General features: G+C 35.2%; 1 protein-coding gene across 3 annotated transcripts in view; it reads right to left on the bottom strand.

Annotated features, from left to right (window-relative positions):
• Positions 1-27,708, bottom strand: part of APOOL (apolipoprotein O like) — a 76,575-nt gene that overhangs the window by 6,918 nt on the left and 41,949 nt on the right. For 2 of the 3 annotated variants that reach the window (XM_016136010.2, XM_016136011.2), the window contains 6 exons: positions 18,538-18,657; positions 15,599-15,653; positions 14,039-14,137; positions 9,446-9,537; positions 502-615; positions 178-295 (listed from right to left, as the gene is read on the bottom strand). In XM_016136010.2, the coding sequence (XP_015991496.1) occupies positions 178-295; positions 502-615; positions 9,446-9,537; positions 14,039-14,137; positions 15,599-15,653; positions 18,538-18,657 (598 nt within the window). The remainder of the gene's footprint in view (positions 1-177; positions 296-501; positions 616-9,445; positions 9,538-14,038; positions 14,138-15,598; positions 15,654-18,537; positions 18,658-27,708) is intronic. The other variant, XM_016136012.2, reaches the window with a different exon arrangement.

The raw sequence follows: 27,708 nt of genomic DNA, 5'->3' as shown, positions 1-27,708 counted from the left end.
AATTAGAGAAAGTCCCAAGTACCTGAGTACCTCATAATCTAAAAAGATATACAGACTACGAATATAAAAAAGACAAAACATTTATGAAGAAAACTCATAAGTTCACACTAATAACTATAATAGTATAGAATTATCTAAGAAAATAATGAAAACAAAAATTGAATTATCCAAACAAACCTGAGGTGGAGTCTGATTTGGTTTTTGTTTCAGAGTTGAGTTCTGTTGGCAAAGCCACTGATTGTTTCAGATTGTAAGTTGTTTTTGCAGGTATTTCTATTTCAGCAGAGCTTCCTAGCTGTTTACAAAAAGAATTTTTCCCTCATAAGTAAATTATTTTACTAAAATGATAAAATATCTCATAAAATTATAGCATGCAAAGGTATTATGTCCCTTTATCTTTTTTTCGTTCTATCCTAAACCTCTATCTAGGACTCCCATTATAAGCCAACACTCACCCAAACAAAACTCAATGTCTACCTTTTTGGCCCATTTAAATTCTACCTTAGTTTTTTCTTTAGGTTCAGGAAGTGACTCTTTTTTGTTGTTTTTTGTCCACAGTGATTTAACAGTTTCATAAATTTGCTGGCTTGTAGCATATGCTTTTTTCCCCGTTACCTAATTGAAACAAAAAGTGAGTCAAATGACCTATTTTTAAAAGTTAAAATAACAAATACTTAAAAAATTTAGCTCAGGTATTTTATATTAACATCCGGGTCAGAATCAATAGTAATGATATAAATTTCTAGATAGTATAACACATTTTCTAAATCTTATACAAAAAATTATTTGCTTCACATAAAAGGCTAAAAAATGTATAGTTAGTACAACATCAAGAGTTAATCTTAATGTAATCTGTGGGCTTACGGTGATAATGATATGTCAATGTAGGTTCATCAATTGTAACAAAATGTACCACTCTCGTAGGGGATGCTGATAATGGAGGAGATGATGCATGTGTGGGGGAAGGGTGTATATGGGAAATTTCACCTGACATCCTTTTAAGAGACTTGTCTGATTAACTAAGGATATTTTTAAAAATTATAATGAATGATGTTTCTAGAATGCTGAATATTCATTGCTAGTAGATACTTTCCAATATGCCTAAGTACTCTTTCCTTAAGTGATTTCTGTGCTTACCAAGAATAAGTTGTATTTGTCTCCAAGTCTCTACATTAGTTTTACTATAAACAATTTAAATGCAACATAATAGCATGGAATATAAGTATGAAGATAATTGTTATGTCTAAGAAATTAAATTAAATACTTTGTAAAGACTCAAAAGTGAATTACTAAAAACAACTGCTGTCAAATTAAACTTGGGCAAGACAACCATAAAAGGCTAGGAAAAATAATAAAAATCTAAAAGGATTCCACTCATATTATTCAGAAAATGTTTTTAAGTGCTCATTCTATTTAAAAAAAAAAACCTAAACTGGAAAGAGTAGAAGACATATTACAAAAATAGCTAAGTATAAAAAAGATGCTATGGACTTTCAGCGAGGAGACCCATACTCATAGAAGTCCTACTTTGAAAAAGAGAACAATGAACATACATTGTTTTAATTTGAAATAAAATATTTAGGGCATATATTTATGATTTTTAAAGAACTTCCTACTGTAACATTTTTGATTAATTGGTCCTGATAATATCAAATTAAAAGCCTTCTATTATATACATATAATTTTTCATATAGTTTCGGACAGGGGAGTCACAAATTCTCTGAAGTACATTATAGATCTTAGGTTAAGAACCCATGATATACATATATATGTGTGTACATATATAAACACACACACATTTATATGTAATATATACTAATATCTATATTTAATATATAACATATATCTAATATATCATATACATTGGAATCTACCAAATGTTACAGATGACAATGTTATAAAACAGTTAAAGGAAAAGCAAGGGTCTCAACTCTAAAAATTTAAGTAGCAATCATGAATTAACCATAGAAGGACTTTTAGGAGCTCATATTAATATCTCTTTTATCACAGAAAGTCTTATTTAAATATCAATAATTTTTAAATCTTCCTTCTATCAAAGTAAAATTAAATACTTTTTTTAATTAAAAATAAGATCCATACTATACTATGATCCTGTTCTTATGAAATTGTATCTGCCCATTCACCCATCTATTTTTCCCTCTATGCAGGCATGGAGAAATGTCTAGAATAACATTCTATCAAATGTTAACACTGATGTTCTCCTGAAAGGAAAAATTTCAGGTGGTTAGTTGTTTTTTTTTTCCCTACACTTTCTGTAATCTGTAGATTATTTAAGGATGGGTAGTTATTAATTTTATAGAAAACATGAAGTCATTACTTTAAACAAACAAAAAGAATCAAAGGTAGCATCAGGCACTGGGAAGAGAAATGGACAGGAAGTACGAAACCTGAACTAAACAGAATCCTAGACGAATCAGTTACTGTGAAGCTTCTCTGGGTTACAGTTTCCTAATGAGAAGATGAGGAAGTTGAATGTAATGACCTCGAAGGTTTCTTTCAGCACTAACATTATATGAATTTAAGTGTCTAATTCCTACATACATTTTAAGAAAGACTTAAAAATAAATGAATCATTTTATCCACCAATTACCTCAAGTATAAATACATTTAACGAATAATGCCCTTTTCCTTTGGTATAAGCTTTTTATAATTTGATTACATTACAAACTACATAGGACGCTATATCCTTAACATTCTCAAAATACTAAATAGGCAGTTTTGTCTGCATCCATAATTGAAGAGATGCAGTAATGATAATACAAGTACAGAAAGTCCTTCTGGTAACACTGCACACTGCTTCAAGAGTGAGGAGAAAATGTTAAATGTTGGTAATTAAGGGAAAAAGGAAAGAAAGAAAAAACTGCATATCTCAAAGCTCTGCTTCTCAATCCAAACATGTGTTCGAAATAAAATACTGACACAAGCTATTCAAATTATTAGGAGAATATCTGGATTTGTAGGTAAGCTCACAAGAATATCATGAAACAACTATAATACAGATTTTCATGAGAAGTATTACTTAGTTCCAGATGGTTTCAAAACTGAGTTTGTGTATGTGTCTGTATTTTTTTAACTTTCAGAAGCCTCCATTATCTTATCTCAGTACCTATCAAATGGCTCTTTCCTTCCTACCATTTACAATAACATGGATGGACCTGGAGGTTATGCTGATGAAATAAGTCAGACAGAGAAAGGTAAACATCATATGATCTCACTTATGTGTGGAATTTAAGAAACAAAAAGAACTAATCAAAAACAGACACACAAATATAGAGAACAATCTGGTGACAGCCAGAGGGGAAGGAAGTTAGGGGTCTGGGAGAAAGGGGAAAAGGGTTAAAGAAATACAAATTAGGAGTTGATAGATGGTAACGGGGATGGGTAGCACAGAATAGGGAATGAAGTCAGCAGTAATGTAATGGTGAGGTAGAGAGCCAGAGGAAAGAAAGAGCAATTACGAAGATCATTTCATAAGCTATATAAATGTCTAACCAATGTACTGTATACTTGAGACTAAAACTAAACTAAACTAAACTAAACTAAAATGACCATTTCTTGCATTATGTTAATCTTCTGATAGCTACCGCAGGTGTAATTTTCCATTAATTAAAAATTGAGGATGATCTTTGGAAACATGGTGGAGTGAGAGATGTCCCCAGGTCTCTCCCCTTGAAACAACAATAAGCTGAACATTTAACACTCAACAAAAAGCACTCAAACTACACACCAGCAAATCTGAGCGTGGGATTTGCGCATAAGAGATAGTACAGATCAGAACCCTGGGTGTCAGGAGATGGACTGGGAGAAATGAAGAAGCTGCCTCTCGCAGCCACCACAGCTACCTATAGGAGGAGGGGGAGGGAATAAGGAGCGGCAAGTTCCCTGAATGGTCCTGCCTGGGAAAGCTGTGAGCTCCCCGTGGCCAGCCTGCAATTGGGCCCAGTTATCAGGGCAGAGGCAGAGAAGTGAGATGGGAGAAAAACAACAGTTAATTTTTACCAGCCATGGTTGCAATACTGAGGTTGAGCTGCAGCCCCCAAACCCCAACCTAGAGGGGCCCTCTCCCCATACCCTCTGAGACAGAATACCGCGGAGCACCAGGGAAATCTGAGTGAACGCTACCGAAAACGTCACTAACATTGACAGCGACTGAGACTGAGGATAGAGAGAGTAATCAAATCAAATGTTTAAACTATTAAGTGAAAGGAACTAACAGCTTAGAATAATGTATCCAGCTAACCTCTCCTTTAGATATTAAGGAGAAATTAAGATCTTTCCAAACTTCCAAAAATTGAGGAAATTCTCCACTACGAGGCCTGCACTACAGGAAATACTGAAAGGGGTCAGTTCACCTAAAACAAAATGACAAAAAAAATACATAATTAGGAGTAAAGTGACTTTCAGGCAAACAGAAGCAGAGGAGTGCAACCCTTACTAAGAACAGGGCATTATAAGCTTAAATAATAAGAAGGGAATCATTATAACAAGATAGTAATGAACGTTCAGTATATATAGAGACAAACTGAGATAACATTGAATGAAAAGAGGATTCGAAGATCCAAATTTGCAAAGGAGAATGGAGATATGGCACACACAGAAGAAAATGGACAACTGTATGTATGTGTGTGTGTGTCTGTATATATATCTATATATATATATATATATATATATATATATAGATATAGATATATATACACATATATGTATACACACACACATATATGTGTATATATATATATGTATCCTTTACATATTCATAACAGTAACCACACACCAAAGATTCAGAACTGAAGAACATAACATAAAACAAGCACCAGGAAAAAAAACCCACACACAAAAAACAAACAAGCAAACAAACAAAAAGACCCAGAAACACAAGGATTGGAAGCAATGGAAACAATGAGCTACCAGAAAGCAAAAGATAAAATGGCTGTAAGAAGACCTCACTACATTTAGGGTGATTATATTTCAATAATCACCCTAAATGTAAATGGACTGAACTCACCAATAAAAAGGCAAAGAGTTGCAGAATGGATTAAAAAATAACCCAAGCATATGCTGCCTCCAGGAGACACAACTCAGCTCCAAAGACAAATATAGACTCAAAGTGAAAGGGTGGAAAATGATATGTCAAGCAAATGGCATTCAGAGAAAAGTGGGAGCACCTGTACTACTATTGGACGAAATAGACTTCAAAATAAAAAAGGTAAAGAAAGATTCTGAGGGACACTTCATAATAATAAAGAGAATCTTGCACCAAGAAGACATAACACTTATTAATACCTATACTCTGAATCATGGAGCCCCGAAATATGTAAAGCAATTACTAACAGAACCAAAGGGAGAAACAGATGAAAACACTATCATAGTAGGGGACCTAAATAAGCCACTGTCGGATATGGACAGTTCATCCGAACAGAAAATCAATAAGGAAATAACATCCTTAAATGCCACATTAGACCAACTGGACATAATAGACATTTACAGAGCTTTCCATCCCAAGACAGCTGCTTATACATTCTTCTCTAGTGCCCATGGAACATTCTCAAGGAATGACCACATACAGGAACACAGAAATAGGCTCAATAAATATAAGAGGGTTGAAATCATACCAATCATATTCTCTGATCATTATGCTTTAAAACTAGAGATCAACTACAAAAAGAAATCAGGAAGAACCACAAATACATGGAGATTTAACAATATGCTACTGAAGAATAACTGGGTCAGAGAAGAAATAAAAAAAGAGATCAAGAGATGACCTATAAATGAATGATAATGATAGTATAACATATCAAAACTTTTGGGACATGGCAAAAGTGGTCATAAGAGGAAAGTTTATATCATTATAGGCCTATCTCCAAAAACAGGAATGAGCCCAAATAAACAACTTAACTCTTCATCTTAAAAACAAAACAAAAACAAAAACAAAAAAGGAAGAACAAATGAAGCCTAAGTCAGCAGAAGGAAATAAATAATCAAAATTAGAGTAGAAATAAATGAAATTGAAAACAAACAAAAAAAACAATATAAAAAATAAATGCAACAAAGAGCTGGTTCTTTGAGAAGGTTAGCAAAATTGACAAACTCCTGGCTAGACTCAATAAAGAAAAAAGAGAAAAGACAAATAAACAAAAGCAGGGATGAAAGAGGGGAAATTATAACTGATATCGCGGAAACACAAAGGATCATACAAGAACACTATGAAAAAGTCTATAACACCAAATGTAATAGCCTAGAAGAAATGGACTAATACTTAAAAAAATACAACCATCCTAGACTGAATCAAGAAGAACTGGAAAACCTAAATAGGCTGATCAGCAGTATAAAATTGAAACAATCATCAAAAACATAGCAAAAACTAAAAGTCCAGGACCAGATGGCTTCACCAGTGCATTCTACCAAACGTTCAAAGAAGATTTAATACCTAATCTCTTTAAACTCTTCCAAAAAATCTAAGAGGAGGCAATACTTCCCAACTCATTTTATAAGGCCAATATTATTCTGATATCAAAATAAGAAAACTGTAGACCAATATCTCTCGAGTACACAGATGCAAAAATCTTAAATAAGACACTAGCACATTGAATATGGCAACATATTAAGAAGACTATACATCACAATCAAGTGGGATTCATTCCAGGGGCACAGGAATGGTTCAACATATGCAAATCAATTCATGTGATACATCACATAAATAAATTAAAAAATAAGAATCATTAGATCATATCAATAGAGGCTGAAAAAGCCTCCGACAAGATACAGCCATCCATTTATGATCAAAACACTTCACAAAATCGGTATAGAAGTACCTCAAGATAATAAAGGCCATGAATGACAAACTCTCAGCCAACATTATACTTAATGGTGAAACACTAAAAATCTTTCTTCTAAGATCAGGAACAAGGCAAGGCTGTCCGCTATCGCCACTGTTATTCAAGATAACATTGGAGGTTCTAGCAAGTGCAATCAGACAATAGAAAGATATAAAAGGCATCCAAATAGGAAACAAAGAAGTCAAACTGTCACTATATTTGGATGATATGATTCTCTCTATAGAAAAGCCTAAACACTCCACAAGAACACTACTAGAAACAATAAGCAAATACAGTAAAGTCTCTGGATACAAAATCAACATTCGAAAATCCATAGCACTCCTATACTCTAATAATAAAGAGTCAGAAAAAGAAGTGGAAAAAAATAATTCCTTTTATATTTGCAACAAAAAGAATAAAATACCTAGGAATAAATTTAACGAAATATGTGAAGGACCTATATAATGAAAACCAGAAGACCCTATTAAAAGAAATCGAAGAAGATACAAAGACATGGAAAAATATTCTGTGTTCTTAGATTGGAAGAATCAACATAGTTAAAATGACCATATTACCTAAAGCATTATACAGATTTAATGCAATCCCCATCAAAATCCCATAGGCTATTTTTAAAGAAATAGAACAAAAAATCATCAGATTTGTATGGAAGCACAAAAGACCCTGAATTGCCAAAGTCATTCTGAGAAAAAAGAACAAAGCTGGAGGCATCACTCTCCCTGACTTCACATTAAACTACAAAGCGACAATAATCAAATGGCATGGTAATAGCAACAAAAGAGACACACGGACCAGTGGAATAGAATCGAGAGTCCAGAAGTAAACCCATTATTATACGGGAAAATAATTTTTGACAAAAAAGCCAAAAATGTACAGTGGAGAAAGGAAAGCTTCTTCAATAAATGGTGCTAGAAAAACTGGAAAGTCACCTGCAAAATGAAACTACACTATTGTCTATCACCACACACCAAAATTAAGTCAAAATAGATTAAGGACCTGAATATAAGATCTGAAACATCAAAAAGCATATAAAAAAACATAGGAACTAAACTAAAGGACCTTGGACTTAAAGATGATTTTATGAATTTGACCTCAAAAGCAAAGGAAGTAAAAGCTAAAATAAATGAATGGAACTACCTCAAACTAAAAAGCTTCTGCTCAGCGAAAGAAATTGTCAACAAGGTAAAGAGACAATCATCCAAATGGGAAAATATATTTGCAAGTAACATCTCTATAAGGGCCTAGTGTCTAAAATATATAAAGAACTCATACAACTCAACAACAACCACCACCACCACCACCACCACCACCACCAAATGCTCTAATGAAAAAAATGGGCAGAGGACCTGGACACTTCTCCCTAGAGGACATACAAATGGCCAACAAATATTTGAAAAGATGCTCAACATTGCTAGCTATTAGGGAAATGCAAATCAAAACCACAATGAGATACCATCTCACACTAGTTAGAATAGCTATAATTACTAGGACAAGTAATAACAAATGTTGGAGAGGATGCAGAGAAAAAGGAACCCTCATACACTGGTGGTGGGACTGCAAATTGGTACAGTCACTATGGAAAGCAGTTTCCTCAAAAACAAACAAATAAACAAAAGCTAAGAATTGATCTACCATATGATCCAGCAATCCCTCTACTGGGTATTTACCCCAAAGACTTGAAAACCCATATCCGAAAAGATATTTGCACACCAATGTTCATAACAGCACTATTCACAGTGGCAAAGACATGCAAGCAACTGAAGTGTCCAACGATAGATGATTGGCTAAAGAAGCTGTGGCACATATACCCAATGGAATATTACTCAGTTATAAGAAGAGATGAAATACTGCCATTTGTGAAAACATGAAGGGACCTCAAGATAATCATGCTAAGTGAAATAAGCCAGATTGAAAAAGGTGAAAATCACGTGCTATCATTTATACATGGGATAGAAACCTAAAAGCAACAAATGAACAGGACAATCAGAGACTCATGGATCTGGACTATAGACTAGTGGTTATCTGAGTGTAGGGGATGGGGGAGGAGTGGGTAGGTAGACAGTTAAAGGAGTTAAATATAGGGGGGGGGAGGGCGAGGGTAAAATGGTTAAAGGGGATCAAATATATGGTAGCTGAAGGAAACTGGACTTAGGGTGATAAACACACTATATAATATACAGATGTCAAATTATAATGTACACCTGAAAATTATATAATTGTATTAACCAATGTTACCCCAATAAACTTCATTAAAAAAATGGGGAAAAAAATTGAATTTTATGTAGTTCTACAATACAGCGATATTTAGTCCCATAAATTCTAATTAAGTCTCTCTAATCTTAATCGTCAATGTGGCATTTATATTGTTGAATTATATTTAAACAAATTCATCCTATTTTTGTGATGATCATATAGATAGGAATGGCATTTAGCATGCTGAGATGCTAATGTGATTTTGCCCACGTATGAGTTGTTACTAACTATATTTCTCAGAAAATTAAATTTTGCAGGTGCTGTATAACATTTCAACATTATTACACTGAGAATTTAAACAAATAATGAAATTTAACTATTGTTTAAAAAGAACTTACCTTTGCAATTATTACTGACTGAACTGGGTAACAAACAGTTGCTCCTAAAGTGGCCAGTCCCAGTGGATAAGTAATTTTCTTAAGTCTAGAACCTATAAAATTTAAACAATTAAACTCTTAACTGATGCTACCAGAAACTTGATGCTTTTATAATTTTAATACTCTCTTTGTTCCCCTTTAAGCCTTCACCTTATGCTAAATTACTTTTCGGATAATACTACCAATCAAGATGGTAGCTAAAATGTCCTTAAGGGTCACAATACAATTAATACCTCTGAGTTGTAACATCCAATTTAAGAAAAGTATTCTCAATCTAATAGGATAATTACCGATACAAAGGGGATTGATAATTTCTTCTTTTTTAAAACTAGGCACTTTTTCATGTCCTAAACCATGTTAAACTGAAATGGACTTTCTTTATATATCCTTTTTTGATTAAGTGTTAAGGAAGATAAAAGATCCAACTGAGTAAACGGCTAAAGACTTAAAAGGTACTCCTTCATGTTATTGATTTAGAATATAAAATAATTTAATAATTTCAAGTAATGTGAGTTAATTTGCTTTTAAAAGTGTCTTAACTAAGCACGAAGGGTCACTTTCAAACTTTTTTTGACACAAAATGCTCTTCAAAAAAATCTTACAAATAGAGTCTCGCTAGGAATTTCATGTAAAACCTATAAATCTGAAGCTACTCTGGTTAGCTTGTGGGAAGGAAGCCCAGTATTGAGCCCGGCCTGTATGGTTTTTCCCTTTTCCCCATACCCCCCTACACGATTTAATGGAACCCTAGGTTGTGCAGAATAGTTTGAAACCCATCACTCTAAAAACACAGCCTAGTTCCAACAGACTGTTGGTTCAAAACCATATGTACTTTAAAGTCTTGTCTGGGTACCTAGACTCTGTAAATATGATTTGAGCAATTAGATGATGGAATTTTTAATTGGGATAAGTACTTTTATTCTCTGGAACAGCCCTTATAATCCTTAAATATGAAGTACCTATCTGATATATCAATAAAGATTAATGTGAAAAAAACCTGGCGATGCTTGCAGGCAACTTTACAATTTAGGGAAGGTTAAAATAATGAGAGAGAGAGAAAGAAATTTCTCTGTCTGGTTTAACTTATTGGTAAAGAGGCCTTCTACAGTCTCGTCTACAATAGACTGAGTTTGTGTGAGGTGGTAGGTACACTGTTTCAATCTCTAGTTTAGTTTTTCTTCAGCTAGAGACTAGATTTTGTGGTACTGGGAAAGAAGATATAGGTATATTAAAACATATTCTAGGTTGCTCCTTTACTCTAGTCCTGATCACTATTACTTTAGTATCTATAGTTTGGCTCTTGACTGTACTGACATGAAATCTCTTGATATAGATTTCCTTGACTCAGCCAAACTCCCCTAATTGTGCTATTCCTAAAATGGGAAGGTGGCGGTTTTTCCTTGATGTATCATTTTAAATATTAAAAAGACTTATATTCGCCCTTCCTTACTTGACATGAAAGGCCAGTTTACGGTAAATTATATTTCATTTGGGTTCAATAACCCTAATCTAATAACCAGGAAAGGGCTCTAGATACAGCCATATTTACTATGTACTATATACTATATTTACTATATATATATCACTGAGTGATTTCCTTTCTCTGGACCTCTATCCGTAGCATAACAGGGTTAGACTAAGCCAAGAACTTTCAAACTTTTCTATGATTAACATTAAAGAACAAAATTTACATTGAGCTATGACCTATCACACACACTCATCCTCCCTCCCTCCCGCTGTCCCTCCCCCCATTGAAATGTTTCATGATATTTATCCATACTGAATACAAAACAGCATATTTACTATTCTCTATTTTATTTTTAATAAAATGCTTCCTGAGATCTACTATGTTTATTTCACTATCTACTAATAGGTTAAGATCCTCAGTTTGAAAAACACTGGGCGACATTATTCTAGCTCTGATATTTGGAGATACTGTGAATGACCTAAAGAACATTTTCTCTTATAAGTGGATTGTGAGTTTCTCACTGAGAATTAAGTAATATGTTTTGGCCAATTTCCTTCAAGATTCTTTGAAGTCTTATTGTTACATATGGTAATCTTAGTTTTTAATTTTTTTCCTAATAAAAAATTTATAATGTATAAGTTGTTCATGGTGTTAGAAAAAAAATGGGATATAAGGAGCTATTAGTTAGCTATAGGAAGTTTAAGGTCTATTGAAATGAGATACATATGCTAGAGTTAGAATATTGGAATGTTCTTATAATATACAGAGGTTTCGTATCTGATTAGGTGTACTAGAGTTGAAGCTACTTTAAGGACTGGGCAAACCAACCACAAAGTTATCTGATATCAGATTCCAGACCGGTTCAGAGCTGTGACTTCCAACCTCATGTAATTTAGTTTGGGAACAATGACTAGGAACTGAGTTGTTGAATGTAACCAAAATGGCTACTTATGAGAAAACTGTATCAGCTTAGCAAGGGCTTGGCTGAGGAGAGGAAGTAATAATGCCTGCTGAAATAATAACTGAATAATTACAGGTAAAGTGAGATAATTCCTTTCGAAAAATGTCTTAACTAAGCATCAAAGATTTCCATAACCAGAGGTGGATGATGGGCAAAAATATACAATTCATTACATGCTTATAAAAGAGTTATTTAATGGTGTGCAGAAAGAGTTAACATAGTATGCCTGAGACTGCCATTGGTAGAAAGGCCTGCTTGCAAAGCTGGCCCTTAGCTATCTGGGAATTTGACTGGTAAGCAGTTCCCTACACTGATAGAAAACATTCCCTGATTGATAAGAGTGGTGCTCTGTGCCTAAACTGTTTGTGCAAGTAATGTGGTTTATGCTCAACAATTACTTTACTTCTGGAAGTATGGAAATTTGGTAGATGTTAGACAAACAGCGCTTACATGACCAGTCCCCAGAAATAACCTTGGTAACTTGAGTCTCAAATGAGCCTCCTTGGTTGATATCTCATCCATATTGTCACAAATCATTAGTGGAGGACTTAAGTGCATTTTATATGACTCTACTGGGAGAGGACTCGTAGAAGCTGGCGCCTGGTTTCCCCTAAGCTTTGTCTCTTGTGCCTTTTCCCTTTGCTGATTTTACTTTGCATCCTTTCACTGATATAAACTTTAGCCAAGAATATGACTATAGGCTGAGTTCCTGAGTCTTCTTAGTTAACTGTCAAACTTGGAGGTGGTCTTGGGGACCCTCTACACAAGTGTTATAGTGGGAAGGAAGGACAAAGTTGGTAGAGATACAGAGTGAAAAGAGGGAGAAAAGAAGTTAATATATTGACTCTCATGTGCTAAATGAGAGCAGTGAGTGAGTTGTCTTTTTTTCTAAACTCCATTCTGAGTTGGTTGATATCAGTTCCAGCAATTTTGTTCAGGATGAGACCAAGAAGGAATACAGATTTTTCTGAGATGTCAGTATCTGTGTCTCAAATCCTTAATATAGCCCCTAGAATATGGGTTGTCATGACTAAGTGGGGAAAAGTAGCTTGAGTGGTTAGTACACATTTTAACGTTAATGTAAAATTCTCAAGATCTTTTTTTTGATAGCTAGAAACTCTTAAGATCCTTTAAAAAGTTATCTAGAAAATGAGAAACAAAATGATAAATTCCAATTTTAATAGGACCAGCTATATATTTTTAAAATTTTATTTTTAAATGATCATACAAGAAATTCAACCATTTTGGTAAACAACTCTACCAATTTTAATATATGTATAGAATCATGTAACCACCACTACAATCAGAATATGGTACAGTTCTATTGCTCCTAGAAACATCTCATGTTATCCTTTTGTAGTCACATCTTCCTACTCCCAACTCTTGGGAACCACTGACCTGTTCTTTGTCACAATAGTTTTGCCTTTTTGAGAAAGTCATATAAACAAAATCATACAATATGTAACTTTTAAAGACTGGTTTCTTTAACATAGATTCATCAAGATCATTGCGTATGTCAATGGTTCACTCCTTTTATTGCTGAGTAGTATTCCTTTGTACAGATGTGCCACAGTTTTAGTTTATTGTTAAAGACATTAAGGTCATTTCCAGCTTTTGGCTATTATGAATAGAGTTGCTATTAACATTTGTGTATAGGTTTTTCATTTCTCCAGGGTAAATACCCAGAAGTAGGATTACTGGGTCTCATGGTAAATATATTTTTAACTTTAAAACAAACTGTTGTCCAACTATTTTCCATAATAACTACCATTTTGTATCTCCACCAGCAGTGTACGAAAGTTTCAGTTCTCTACATTCTCAACTACACCTGGTATGTTTACTCTTTTAAATTTTAGACATTTTAATAGTTGTGTAATGGTATCTCATTGTGGTTTTCATTTGCATTTCTAATAACTAATAATGTTGAACATCTTTTGGAATAACTATATTTTTGAAAACACGAAAAGTTGTTAATAAAAGTAAGCATGCTGTACTATAGAATCTAAATATTTTACCATAACCTATCCTAATAATATTCAATAAAGGATATAAGGATTTCCCGTGACAGTAAAATTCATTAATACAATGGAATTAAAAGAGAGAATTTATTTTTTTTAAACTCTACCTTTTCTTGCTGAAACCAAGCCTGCCAATCCTGAAACTGTAATCACTCCAATTTTCGGAAGAAAATCTCGTGGTGGATTCTTCAGATAAACATATGCATCTCAAGAAATCAGTTAAAAATTAATATAACATAAATGATTTACTACAACTGGACATTCTATATAGTTATGATGCAAAAAAATTAGAGATTTGTTAAGAAAATAGCAGATGATTTAAACACTGTTCAAAATAATGGCTTGAGCAGCAACTTAAAAAGCTAGTTAAAATAGTTACTGGTTCCAAAATAAAATCTTCCTTCCATAGCTGATTTCCTGATATCTGTTTTCTTAATAATACAAGCAGTTACTACTTTTCAATGAAATATGATGCTAGAGTGCACACTTTAATATGGATTACTATAAGGTAAATTCTTGATTACGTATGCATTATATTCCTATAATGGAAATGCTTCTGGACTTAACTGCTCAAACAATGGTAGGATCTGGTAAGAATTGAAATAGATATTTTTTTAGGGAACTCTAAATAATAGTTAGGGATACATACAGCCACTAGACCCTGTTTGTAACCTCAGAGTAGCCATTGGTCTTGGTTAAAACCAATGATCAGGATGAGAAGTGAGCCTAGACAAAAAGTAGATGGAGAGTGGGCAGAGTACAGATTTCTTGTTTTTGTTTTTTGTTTTTGTTTTTTAAATATATTTAAATCGTTTCTGTTTCCATGCAGTCCACAAATACACTCCTCTATTATAGTTAATTATTTAATGGCAATCGCTTATTTAATATCCCTAAAGATTGATGACAAATATCCCTAAAGATTGATGAGGAATATAATTTGGATTAATTCTTACATACATTAAATAATGATAATACATATACAGGTCATCAACATCATGGAGACATTTAAAATTTTACCTGATCTTTGTGTCCTCTATATACACATTTATTTTGACTACTGGCTCAGGCCATTAATATTAGGAAGTTATATCTGCTGCCAAACATCATTACCAAACTAAAGACTTAAATACAATTGCTTTCCAACATTAACTTAAATATTCTAGGGTAGCTGATTGGTATAGTGTTTCCCAGCAATCAATAGGAAAAAAACTATATATTTTAACAGTAAGTAAAACTTATTTAATCTAATTGAGAACAATGGAAACTTATTTCTAATTTATGCTTTGTGAGTATATAATATAAAACAGATCTCGATTTGATCCAGGTGCTTGTCGCTTATTAAGTGACCCTGGCAACCTATTTAATCTTTCTAAATCCCAGTTTCTTCATCTGTAAAATGAGAATAATTATAATACCAACAGTAACAAAAATTGCTATAAAATTAAATTATTTAAAATGCTTATCATAGTGCCTTAGCATATAATAATAGCTAAATAAATAATATACTATTGCTTTGTTATTATCATAAGTTGCTACACAGAATATCTTCTCATTTAATAAAACAGGATAATAGCTAACATACCATGTTTATTTTTCTCACATTTAAACCTTTCAAGTAAAAAAGACAATAGAACATTCCTAATAATGAGTGGTTTTTACTCACTTACCTTTTCCAAATTGTACTGTATCCATTATCCCATTTTTCACAAAGATATAAACACCCTAAGCAAAAAGGGGCAAAAAAGGACATCTGCATTGTTGAAGATGTTGATAATTAGATTAATCATCCACATCTCTGAGATTATATTAAAACGTTGACTTAGCATTACACCCAAAACTAAATCTAGCTTTCCTATTTATTCACTATGAGGATACTTGCGGAACTTAGCTTCTTTTTATTTCTTGCTTTTTATTCTATTCAACATAGATAATACTTGTTTACTATTTTCCTCATAAAACTGGGTAATGCCTATAAAATAATCAAAGTAGCTCATGTAAAAGTTATTTCAGGAATACAAAAATTTATCATCTTATTTTACAATGGCCTAGAAAATCAACAGAATTTAAATAAAGCATGAAGAGAGGTACATTTCAGCTTAGAAGAAGCAACATCTGATCAATAAAGATGCAGCAGCAACAACAAAATGATTTGTGGAGAAAACAATAACAAGAAGCCTAAAGAAAAATTCTTTATCATCTCCCTTTTTTTTTAAAAAAAAAAATGTTCATTAAAATGAGAAAATAATTTAAAAGAGACATTTATCTCAGGATAGAAATCATCTTACACAGGCTAATGTTCATCTTGTTTTTAAATAGGAACATAAATTCCCTACAAATCAAGATTAAATGAACCCATTGGAGGGAATAAAGCTTTAAACCAATTTTTTTCCCTTTTACCTGTTTCTAACTAATTTATTTTAATGCAAGAAGTATTGTTACACATATTTATTGAGTGATCGGTTCTATCTCAATTACACCAGAAGAAAAATGAAGGCATGAAATGATTTATCCATAGTAATAGCCCACAGACATGTTGTACCCTATTGAAGGAACCAGAAAACACAATCCAAATATATGGTCTGCTTCTCTGAACTAGCTGCTAGCAAATCATGGGACAAAAATATCAAAAGAGATTTTCAAAGCAAAGCAAAGAAAATAAAAATGAGTATATTAGAAAGGAAAGAAATAAGTTTTTGCCATTGAGATCCTGGTATTAGTAACTTTGTCTCAGATATGTTAATGGTGATCAGACATGTAGAGGTTCATCCTGGTCATCAAGGTTTCAAGTGTACAAGCAAGCATAGCAACTGAGCTACTTCTCTTTAGGGATTGTCTCTTGAGAAAATTTTACCTTCATAAAATACCTATTGACCAGTTGATTGGGAATAATGCAACTTTTGAGGAAGAAAACCAGTCACTTCTTTAGGGAAATTTTCCTTACCTGTGTTTAGAAATTTACTTTTACTAGAGGTCACTGCTACCAAAATTTCACATCATTAAGAAGTAGGAGTAGAAACTGAATCCACCCTACATGATTCTAAGGTTAATGTAGAATGTTATTTGAGTCAAAAGTGATTTTTAAAGAATATATTAGGTTTTTAGAGGAAAATTAGAGAGGAAACATTGTTTACATTGAAGATAAAATGCATCTGAAAGTGCCCTTTTTCAACCTATTCATTTTATCATATTAACAGAACATAAAGTTCTTTCAGTCTTAAACTGGGTGACGGTAACAACAGCAATTTAGGGATCTCTTGGAAACAACTTACCTAATTGAAAACAACTTTGAGAACACTAGGAAAATTATGTCTCAGGAGACATAAGTGTGAATCATCCAGCTGTTGGCATATAGCCTGAGGGACATGATTCAGACCCTAATTAGTTAAAATATTTTCCTCAGAGATCAAACTATTAAGAGCGTGTATGTAGTGCAACTAGTACAATTAGAATTATCTGACAGGCAAAATTAAAAAAAAATAACACCGTATGTTCATTAGATGTTTGATATATCTGGAATGATCGAAGTTCACAGATTTGGTAATTCATATCATTAGAATTTTTTATTAAAGAATGAATTAGAAAAAAAAGCATAAAGGTTCACAACTGGATAAGCTAGACTTGAAGAAAATCTGTGTAGTTATTAGGTCAGAATGATGAAAACAATGGTACCAGCATTACCATTATTACACTGACATTGGAGATGTTGATGGCAACCTTTGTTGATGTGATATAATGAAACAGCAATATTACTATCAGCTTATTCTACCCCTTTGCTGCTGGATAATGCTGACTGAAGACTAAGTATTAAAATAAGGTGAATGCTATGTTGCCCAATAGCTGACTATGTTCAAAATGGTCTCATGAGGTAAACAAAAAAAGTGAACATTTTGCTTGGTCAAATAAGGAACAATTCGTAATTCTAGACCTTCATATAAAAGGCCAAACAATGTTTTGTACATGCTAAGTAACATACATGCTTGCTAAACTACTTTAATCTATGCAGTAGGAGTATAGTAAATTAAACATGTCCACAATTTTTTTTGCAGCTACTCGTATTATGAAGTGGCATCTATTTTCCCTCCTTTTAAAATGGGGTTGGCCTTAATGACTTGGTTTAACCAAAGAAGTGACTTTCTTGGACGCTTGAAGATAGGTAAGAAGCTTGGGAAGTTCTGCCTAAGGCCTCTTATAACATTTTCTTTAGGAGCCCTGAACTGCCCATGTAAGTTATTTAGCCACCTTCCCTGAGAGGACATGTGGAGGTACTTTGGTCAACATTCCCAGGTGAGCTCAACCTTCTAGCATCTGTGACATGTTGCCAGGGATGAAAATGAAGCTATCTTGGACCCTCTAGATTAGCCCATTCACCTGATAAATACCACTGAGTGACCTCTGTCAACAACACCACATGCAACAGAAGAATCACCTGTCTAAACTCTGATTAAATTCCTGATTCACAAAAATCATGACATATAAATAAAATGGTTACTGTTTAAACCACTAAGTTTGGGGGTAGTTTGTTACATGCCAATGGGTAACTGGCACAATTGGTATGTAATACAAACTAGAAACCTCTAATACCAAATAATTATTAGAATTGACTTACCTTGCACAAGCCAATATAATGACCAGTTGTAGTACGGATGGAGGCAAAGCCCATTTGTAAATTACCTGGCCGCTCTTCAATGTATTTAGACTGGAGAGGTGGTGCAGTATATATGGGGAGCTAGAGGCAAAAACAAACAAAATAAACAACAAAAACAACAAAAAAAAACAACTTCAAAAAAATAGCTGAATTACTTTTCCAGCAGTATGGCAGAAATAAGAATCCTCATCAATCCTCCTGTTAAAAACAACTAAAAATACTAATATATATTTTTTTAAATCATCTTAAGTGCAGGAATGATCTGGTAAGGTGTTTATAAAGACTATTCGGAAGCCAGAAACTGAGCCCCTACACAAAGGGTAAAAGGTCAATACTGAGATGGATAAGAGAAGCAGAGACATGGTCTCATCAAAACAAACAAACAAACAACAACAAAAATGAAAAACCTCCCACTCCAGGTCTAGAGATCTGAACTTGGGAGGGATCTCAAAATACAGACCTTTTCCTTAAGGAACAAGGGGTTTGTGCTTCAGATCAGGTACCTCGACCCTTAGATTCTGCACAGGAGAGATGAATCCCCCAAATCCTTGGCTATGAAAACCAATGAGGAGTATGTCCCAGAAAACCATGTAACTGTAGAGAACAGAAAACCCACTCATAACAGGCTTGCACAGACTCACCCAGGAACCAAGTGCAAAAATATCATTTTAAAAACTGCCTAGATCATATGTGAAAGAAACTCACTTACTAAACTTAAAGCATATGCTGGAGAGACAAGAAACTGTTGGTTCTTTCTCCAAGGAAGGAGGCACTGGTAGGCACCATTTTTGTGATCTCATACTACCATGCTAATGCCAGTGCTGGTGGATGCCATTTTGGAACGCTCCTTCTAATCTGCTTGTGCTGGTAGTAGTGCCCTGCTGAGAGCCCCACTGACCCCCACATCCCGGCAGCTGTGTGTCAGTCAGTATAGGTGAGTGGCCTGGCAACTCTCATGGCACAACCACAGCTGCAGCCCTGCCACAATAGGCAGGTGAGTGTAGCTACACAGGGGTTGACCCTTGAATGACTAGCTCTGGTGGCCAGGGGGATAATGCTTCTGGGCCCCATGTGATATCTTGTATGCAAGGCTGCTCCTTCAATACTAGGAAATATAGTTGATTTGCCTGATACATAGAACAAACACAAAGAGTTAGCCAAAATAAGGATACAAAAGATAGGTGCCAAACCAAAGATCAAGACAAAACATCAGAAAAAGACATTAATGGAATGGAGATAAGCAATCTACCTAACAGAGAGCTCAAAATAATGGTCATACAAATGTTCACTGAATGTGGTAGAATGGAAAAACAAAGATCTTTGACAGTTAGAAAATATAAGAAAGTTCCAAACAGAAGTTACAGAGCTGAAATTACAATCAATAAACTGAAAAAAATACACAGGAGGGGTTCTATAGCAGACTGGATGAAGCAACAGAACAAATCAGCAAGTTGGAAGACAAAGCAGTGAAACTAACCCAGAAAGAACATGTGAAAGATAAAAGAACTTAAAAACATGAAGCTATCTTAAACAACCCTTGGGGCAACATCAAGAAGAATAACATTTGTATTACAGGGGTCCCGGAAGGAGGAGAGAGCAAGAAAGACACAGAGGAGTTATTTGAAGAAATAATGGCTGCAAACTTTCCTAGTCTGGGGAATGAAACAAATGTCTGGGTCCAGGAAACCAGAAGATTTCCAAAGAAGATGAACCCATAGAGATCCACATTAAGAAACATTATAGTTAAAATGGCAAATATTAAAGACAAAGAAAGAATGTTAAAAGCAGCAAGAGAAAAATAAATTGCTATATACAAGGAAAACCACATAAGGGTATCAGCAGATTTTTCAGTGGAAACTTTGCAGGCCAGAAGAGAATGGCATGACATACAGAAAGTGCTGAAAGGAAAAACTCCAACCTAAGAATACTTTACTTGGCAAGGTTATCATTCAGAATTGAAGGAGAGATTCAGTTTTCAAGATTAGCAAAAGTCTAAAATTTTCATCACCACTAAAAGAGGTTTACAAGAAATGTTAAAGGGACTTATTTAAACTGAAGAGAAATGTCATTAATAACAAGAAAAAGCATGTAACAAAATAAAATATCCATTTCTGACAAAAACTCCCAACAAAGTGGGTAGAAAGGGAATGTTCATCAACATAATAAAGGCCGTACATGACAAATCAACAATTAACATCATACATGTACCCCAATGTTCACTGCAGCATTATTTGCAGTGGTCAAGACATGGAAACTGAAGTGCCCTTTGATAGATGATTGGATAAAGAAGATGTATACACATATAAAGGAATATTACTCAGCCAAAAGAAAAGATGAAGTACTGCCATTTGCAACAGCATGGATGGAACTTGGGATTATCATGCTAAGTGAAATAAGTCAGACGGAAAGGGTTGAGAACCAATGATTTCGCTCATATGTGCTATATAAAACTAAAAGCAGCAATTGAACAAGACAACAAACAAAAACCCATAGACACAGACTACAGCTTAGTGGTTATCAGAGAGAAAGGTGGGAAGGGGGAAATAGGTAAAGGTAAAGGAGGTCAAATATACAGTGACAGAAGATTTGACTTTGAGTGGTGAACACACAATAGGCAGATGATGTGCTATTGAATTGTACACTTGAAAATCTATATTAATTTTATTAACCAATGTCACCGCAATAAATTTAAAAAAAAAAAGAAAGAATAAAAGCTTGCAATTTTTGACGACATGGATGGATCTTGACACTATTATGCTAAGTGAAATATGTCAGGTGGAGAAAGACAAATATTATATGACATCACTCATGTTGAATCTAAAACGGACAAATGAACAAACAAAACAATGACAACAAAAAATTCATAGATACGGACAACAGAATGGTGATTACCAGAGAAAAAGGGATTAGGGGGATGGGAAAAATGAGTAAAGGGGGGTCAAGTGTATGGTGAAAGACAGTAAATAGACTTTTGCTGGTGGTCATTTTGTAGTGTATGCAGATTTCGAATTATAATATTGTACATCGGAAACTTATGTGATGTTATATACTAATTTACCTGAATAAAACAGATGTATGGTGACAAGGAAATTTAACTTTCGGTGGTGAACACACAATGCAATATACATATGATGTATTATTGAACTGTACACTTGAAACCTACATAATTTTATTAACTAATGTTACCTCAATAAATTTAACAAAAAATAAAGGATCTGCCCCTTACTTACTAACGGTAATGACAAATAAATGACAAAACAAAACAAAAAAAAATGTGGTAAATATGTGGGTAAATCTAAACCAATGAATATATTAAATAATGTTGTGTGTGTGTTTTTAAAAGAGAAATCAATTCGGAGAGAGGGGGTAAGATAGTGGACTAGGTAAAATCGGGGTTTGTCTCCTCCAAAGTCTGCATGGAAATTACAACCAAATTATAAAATAATCAGCATTAAGAATCGCCTGAAGTCCCGGTGATAACAACACCTACACTGAAAATATAAAGGAGCTACATCTAAAATGAAGCCAGTAGGAGGGGCAAAGTCACAAATCTAGCTGAACCCGCACCCGCGGGTGGTGGAGGATCCCTGAGGAGAGTGAGGCTGCAGAGGCTCTCCTGAAGAAGTGGGGGGTCCTTGTCTCATGTAGGGGCTCTCCCGCACAGGGAAGAGGAAATTCCAATACCTGACTATAGAAACCAGATGGGATTCTAGTCGTCTGGGTGAGACGGAAGGAGACTGAATTCCTAGACTCCCTTTGAAGGACCCACACACAGGCTTTCTGACGTGCGGACATACTCAGGACACTGGCAGTGGGTCAGAGGCTTGCGTGGGATTCATTCTGAGAAAGTCTGCATTACCTGGTTCCAGAACGAGGTCTGGAAGGTCAGCCACCATTGTGCCTTAGTTTGCTCCCCCTACTGGGAAATCTACAAACCCTTCCCACAGAGCCATTAGGAAGCCCTGGTCAGAGAGAATCAGCCTGCCCAACACAATCTGCAGATTGCCTGGAGCCTTCGTTGCTGGATAGCTGCCAAACCCTGCTGTGATTCCCAGCAGGTGGCCAGCTCTGTGAGCTGCATTTCCGAGATAGGGTCAGGCAGATCACTGTTGCTAACACAAACTTGGGTGAATATTGAGGATCTGCGGACCAGTCCCAGACAGCAGCTGGTCTTGCTGTGATCTGGATCTTCTGCAGGAATGAACAGTTATGAAAGTTGTGGCAAGACTGAGGCTGTATTGATCTGACTGTCAAAGTCTCTCTGAGACCCTGCCCCACTCTACCCCCAAACTGCTCCAGGAGGCCCATTGTCAGTGAACTGCCACAGCCTGCTCCCTCCCCTGAACTCTTAATCTACACAGGCAACAAGCTTTAGCTAGCACAGGGCAGACACTGCAAGGAAATCAGCTGCAGGCAGGCCTTTTCTGCCTGCAAGAGTTGCAATATTGTGTCCAGGGAGAGCAGGGGTCTGTGGGACTGTCCTAGATGGCAGCTGGTTGTACGGTGATCTGTGACTACAGCAGGAACACCCAGGCACAGAAGTTGCAGCAAAACTGAGGCTATGTTGGCCAGATGGACCCTGTCTCCTTGAGATCCCACTTCACCCAAGCCACAAAGTGCCTGCAGCCCATTGATAAGCAGCCTCTTGTGCCCTGCTTGGCTCTGGGGTTCTGCAGTCAGCACAGGCAACAGACCTTAACTAAGGCAGTAGTGAATTTCAAGGACAACAGTTGTAGACAGACCGCTGCTACCTATACGAGTTACAATATATCTTGAGGGGATTGTAGGAGTCAGTATTGGCCTGAAGGCCCTTGACTCCTTGAGCTCCTGCCCCATCCAATACACAAAGTGCCCACTGAACTTTGATAGGCAGTTGCCCCTGCCCTGGGGTTGCGCATTTAGACTCAAGGTGGGCAGCAGATGACCTTGCTACAAGTGGAAACTTGTACAGCGAGCCACAGAGACAACGTTGGCATGTAAACTGACATTGCAGTGGCGGGGGGAAATTTACTCAATAGACCCAGGAGACCCCCGGGGTCCCTGCGCCACTCAACACGCGTATCATCCAGAGGCTCTTCCAGTTTCACAGACTTGCAGTCAACTGACAGGCAGTGCCTTGAGGAATATTGGTCCCTCTGTTAAACTGCCATAGGTCAGAGACAGTGAGGATAACTGACCACTGCCTACAGCGTTGTCTTGCCGACTTACCTATAGATCCAGCATAGGCGACAAGCATCTGCGGATTGCTTGTAGTTCTCATCGGATAGCCCCGAGCAATTAAAAGCAGCAGCCGACCTTGGCCTATGGGGGAGGCCCTTCCAAAGTGCCACAAAAGCAACTCATCTGGAGGCTGGCACCAGACCGCAATAGAGCAACTCCTGACTAGTCCCATTAGTGATACACACAAAGTGTGGTTGCAACAAGTACATAAGCCTGCTAGAGCAAATCACTCAGTGGGATCAACCCTCACACAAAAACTCTTACCCTGTGGGTGTAGCCAGTTTCCACAATTAGTCAGCCTGAGCATTAATCCCATCCACTGATCTACTAACAACAATAAAGGCTTGACGACAACAGATCACACACAACCCACACAAAGATCACATCCAGAGCCTCCGACATAAGTGATCAGGGAGAGTGCGCCACTGGGCCACCTTTCTTCTTAAGCCATCTGGCCAAGGGTGAGAGACAAAACAAATATTCCTGACACATAGAAACGAACACAGAGAGGCTAACGAAATGAGAAAAACAAAGAAACATGCCACAAATGAAAGAAGAGGAGAAAACTCCAGAAAATAAGCTAAATGAAATGGAGGCAAGCAACCTACCAGAGACAGAGTTCAAAATAATGGTTATAAGGGGAGATCAGAGGAGCACAATGTGAACCTCAAAAGAGAGATAGCAAGCATAAAAAAGGACGTACAAATCATAAAAAAAGAACCAGACAGAAATGAGGAATACAATACCTGAAATCAAGAATACACTAGAAGGATTCAAAAAGAGATTGGATGAAGCAGAAGATCAAATCAGCAAATTGGGAGATAAGGTAACAAAATATACCAAATTGGAACAATAAAAAGAAAAAAAAAAGATTAAAAAAATAAGGAGAGTTGAAGAGACCTCTGGGACAACATGAAGCTTAAAAATATCTGGATCATAGGAATACCTGAAGAGGAAGAGAGAGAGCAAGGGATTGGGAATCTATTTGGAGAAATAATGACAGAAAATTTCCCTAACCTGCCAAAGGAATTAGACATACAAATTCAGGAAGCACAAAGAGTCTCAAACAAGAGGAATTCAAACAGACCTATACCAAGACATACCATAATTAAAACGCCAAAGGTCAAAGACAAAGGGAGAACCTTAAAAATAGCAAAGAAAAAGGAAGCTAGTTATTTACGAGGGTACCCCCATAAGAATGTCTACTGACTTTTCAATGGAAACTTTGCAGGCCAGAAAGGAATGGCAAGAAATATTCAAAGTTATGAAAAAAAAAAGAAAAAAAAGAAGAAGAAAAAAGAATCTACAATCATAAATACTCTACCCAGAAAGGCAGAAAGGCTTTCTATTAAAATGGAAGGTGAGAAAAAGAGCTTCCTAAACAGGAAAAAGGTTAAGGAATTCATCACCAACGAGCCAGTATTACAAGAAATGTTAAAGGGTCTTCTGTAAAAAGAGAAGGGGTATACAAGAAAATAGCAATAACAAATATGAATAATAAAATGGCAGTAATAACGTACCTATCAGTAATCACTTTAAATGTAAATGTATTAAATGTTCCAGTCAAAAGACATAGGGTAGTGGAATGGATAAGAAAATAAGACCCATGCATATGCTGCCTATAAGAGACCCACTTCAGATCAAATGACACTCACAGACTGAAGCAAAAGGAGTGGAAAAAGATATTTCATACAAGTGGAAATGAAAAAAAAAAAAGCCAGGGTAGCACTACTAATATCAAATAAAATAGACTTTAAAGCAAAGTCTATAATAAGAGACAAAAAAGGCATTACATAATGATAAAGAGAGCAATAAATCAAGAGGACATAAGCCTAGTAAACATATATGCACCCAACATAGGAGCACCTACATACATAAAGCAATTATTGACATAAAAGGAGAGATCAATAGTAATACACTCATAGTAGGAGACGTTAACACCCCATTGACACCTATGGACAGATCTTCCAGGCAAAGAATCAACAATGAAACAATGGGCCTAGAAGACACACTAGAACACATGGATTTAATAGATATTTTCAGAGCATTTTACCCCAAAGCAGCAAAATATACATTTTTCTCAAATGCACATGGATCATTTTCAAGGATAGACTACTTGTTAGGATACAAATCAAATCTCAATAAATTTAAGACTGAAATCATATCAATCGTCTTCTCTGATCACAATGGTATGAAACTAGATATCAAATACAAGAAAAAAACTGGAAAATACACAAGCACATGGAGGCTAAATAACAGGCTACCAAACAATGAATGGGTTATTGATGAGATCAAGGAAGAAATCAAAAGATACCTAGAGACAAATGAAAATGAAAACATAATGACTCAAAATCTATGCGACACAGTGAAAGCAGTCCTAAGAGGAAAATCCATTTATACAGGCCTATCCAAGAAACAAGAGAAAGCTCAACTAAACAATCTAACCTTACAATTAAAAGAACGAGAAAAAGAACAGCAAACAAAGCTCAAAGTGAATAGAAGGAAAGAAATAATAAAGATTGGATCAGAAACAAATGAAATAGAGTCTAGAAAAACAATAAAAAAGATTAATGAAACCAAGAGATGGTTCTTTGAAAGGATAAACAAAGTTGACAGACCTTTAGCCACACTCTTCAAGGAAAATATTGAGAGGACTCAAATAAATAAAATCAGAAATGAAACAGGAGATATAACCACGGACTCCACAGAAATACAATGGATCATAAGAAAATATTACAAGCAATTATATGCCAACAAATTGGAAAATCTGGAAGAAATGGTCACGTTCCTAGAAACATTAAATCTCCCAAGCCTGAGTCAAGTAGAAACAGAAAATCTGAACTAACTCATTACCACCAATGAAATAGAATCAGTAATCAAAAACCTTCCAAAAGAACAAAAGTTCTGGACTAGATGGCTTCATCGGTGAATTTCATCAAACATTCAAAGAAGAATTAAAACCTATTCTTCTCAAACTATTCAAAAATTTCAAAAAGAGGGAGGGATCCCTAACTACTTTTATGAGGCCACCATTATCTTGATTCCAAAACCAAAGACATTAAAAAAAAAAGAAAAGTAAAGGTTGATATCTCTTATGAACATTGATGCAAAAATCCTCAACAAAATATTAGCAAACAAAATTCAGCAATACATTAAATATATCATACTCCATGATCAAGTTGGATTTATTCCTAGGATGCAAGGTTGGTACAATATTTGCAAATCAAATAATGATACACTACATTAACAAATCAAAAGATAAAAAATCATATGATCATATCAACAGACGCAGAAAAAGCATTCGACAATATCCAGCATCCATTTATGATAAACACTCTCAGCAAAGTGGGAATAGAAAGAACATATCTCAACATAATAAAGGCCACATATGACAAACGTACAGTTAACATCATACTCAATGAGGAAAGGCTAAAAGCATTTTCCTTAAGGACAAAATGCCCACTTTCACCACTCCTCTTTAACACTGTATTGGAAGTCTTAGCTACAGCAATAAGACAAGAAAGAGAAATAAAAAGCATCCAAATGGGAAAGGAAGAAGTAAAACTCTTATTATTTGCCAAAGACATGATATTATAGAGAATCCTAAAGATTACACACACACACACACACACACACACACACACACACACAATTGGTTAGAATTGATCAATGAAGTCAGTAATGCAGGAGGTTACAAAATAAACATTCAGAAATCAGTGGCATTTTTATATACCAATGATGAACTTTCAGAAAGAGAAATTAAGAGAACAATCCCACTTACGATTGCATCGAAAAGTATAAAATACCTGCGAATCAATGGGAGCATATACTATGTTCATAAGTAGGAAGCATCAACATCGTTAAAATGGCCATACTACCCAAAGCAATTAATTGATTCAATGCAATCCCTAT

This window comes from Rousettus aegyptiacus, unplaced genomic scaffold (genome assembly GCF_014176215.1).
Source record: "Rousettus aegyptiacus isolate mRouAeg1 unplaced genomic scaffold, mRouAeg1.p scaffold_m13_p_9, whole genome shotgun sequence".
In the NCBI taxonomy this organism is placed as follows: domain Eukaryota; kingdom Metazoa; phylum Chordata; class Mammalia; order Chiroptera; family Pteropodidae; genus Rousettus; species Rousettus aegyptiacus.
Note: the sequence above shows the minus strand (reverse complement) of the source record. Positions and strands in the feature narration are given on the sequence as shown.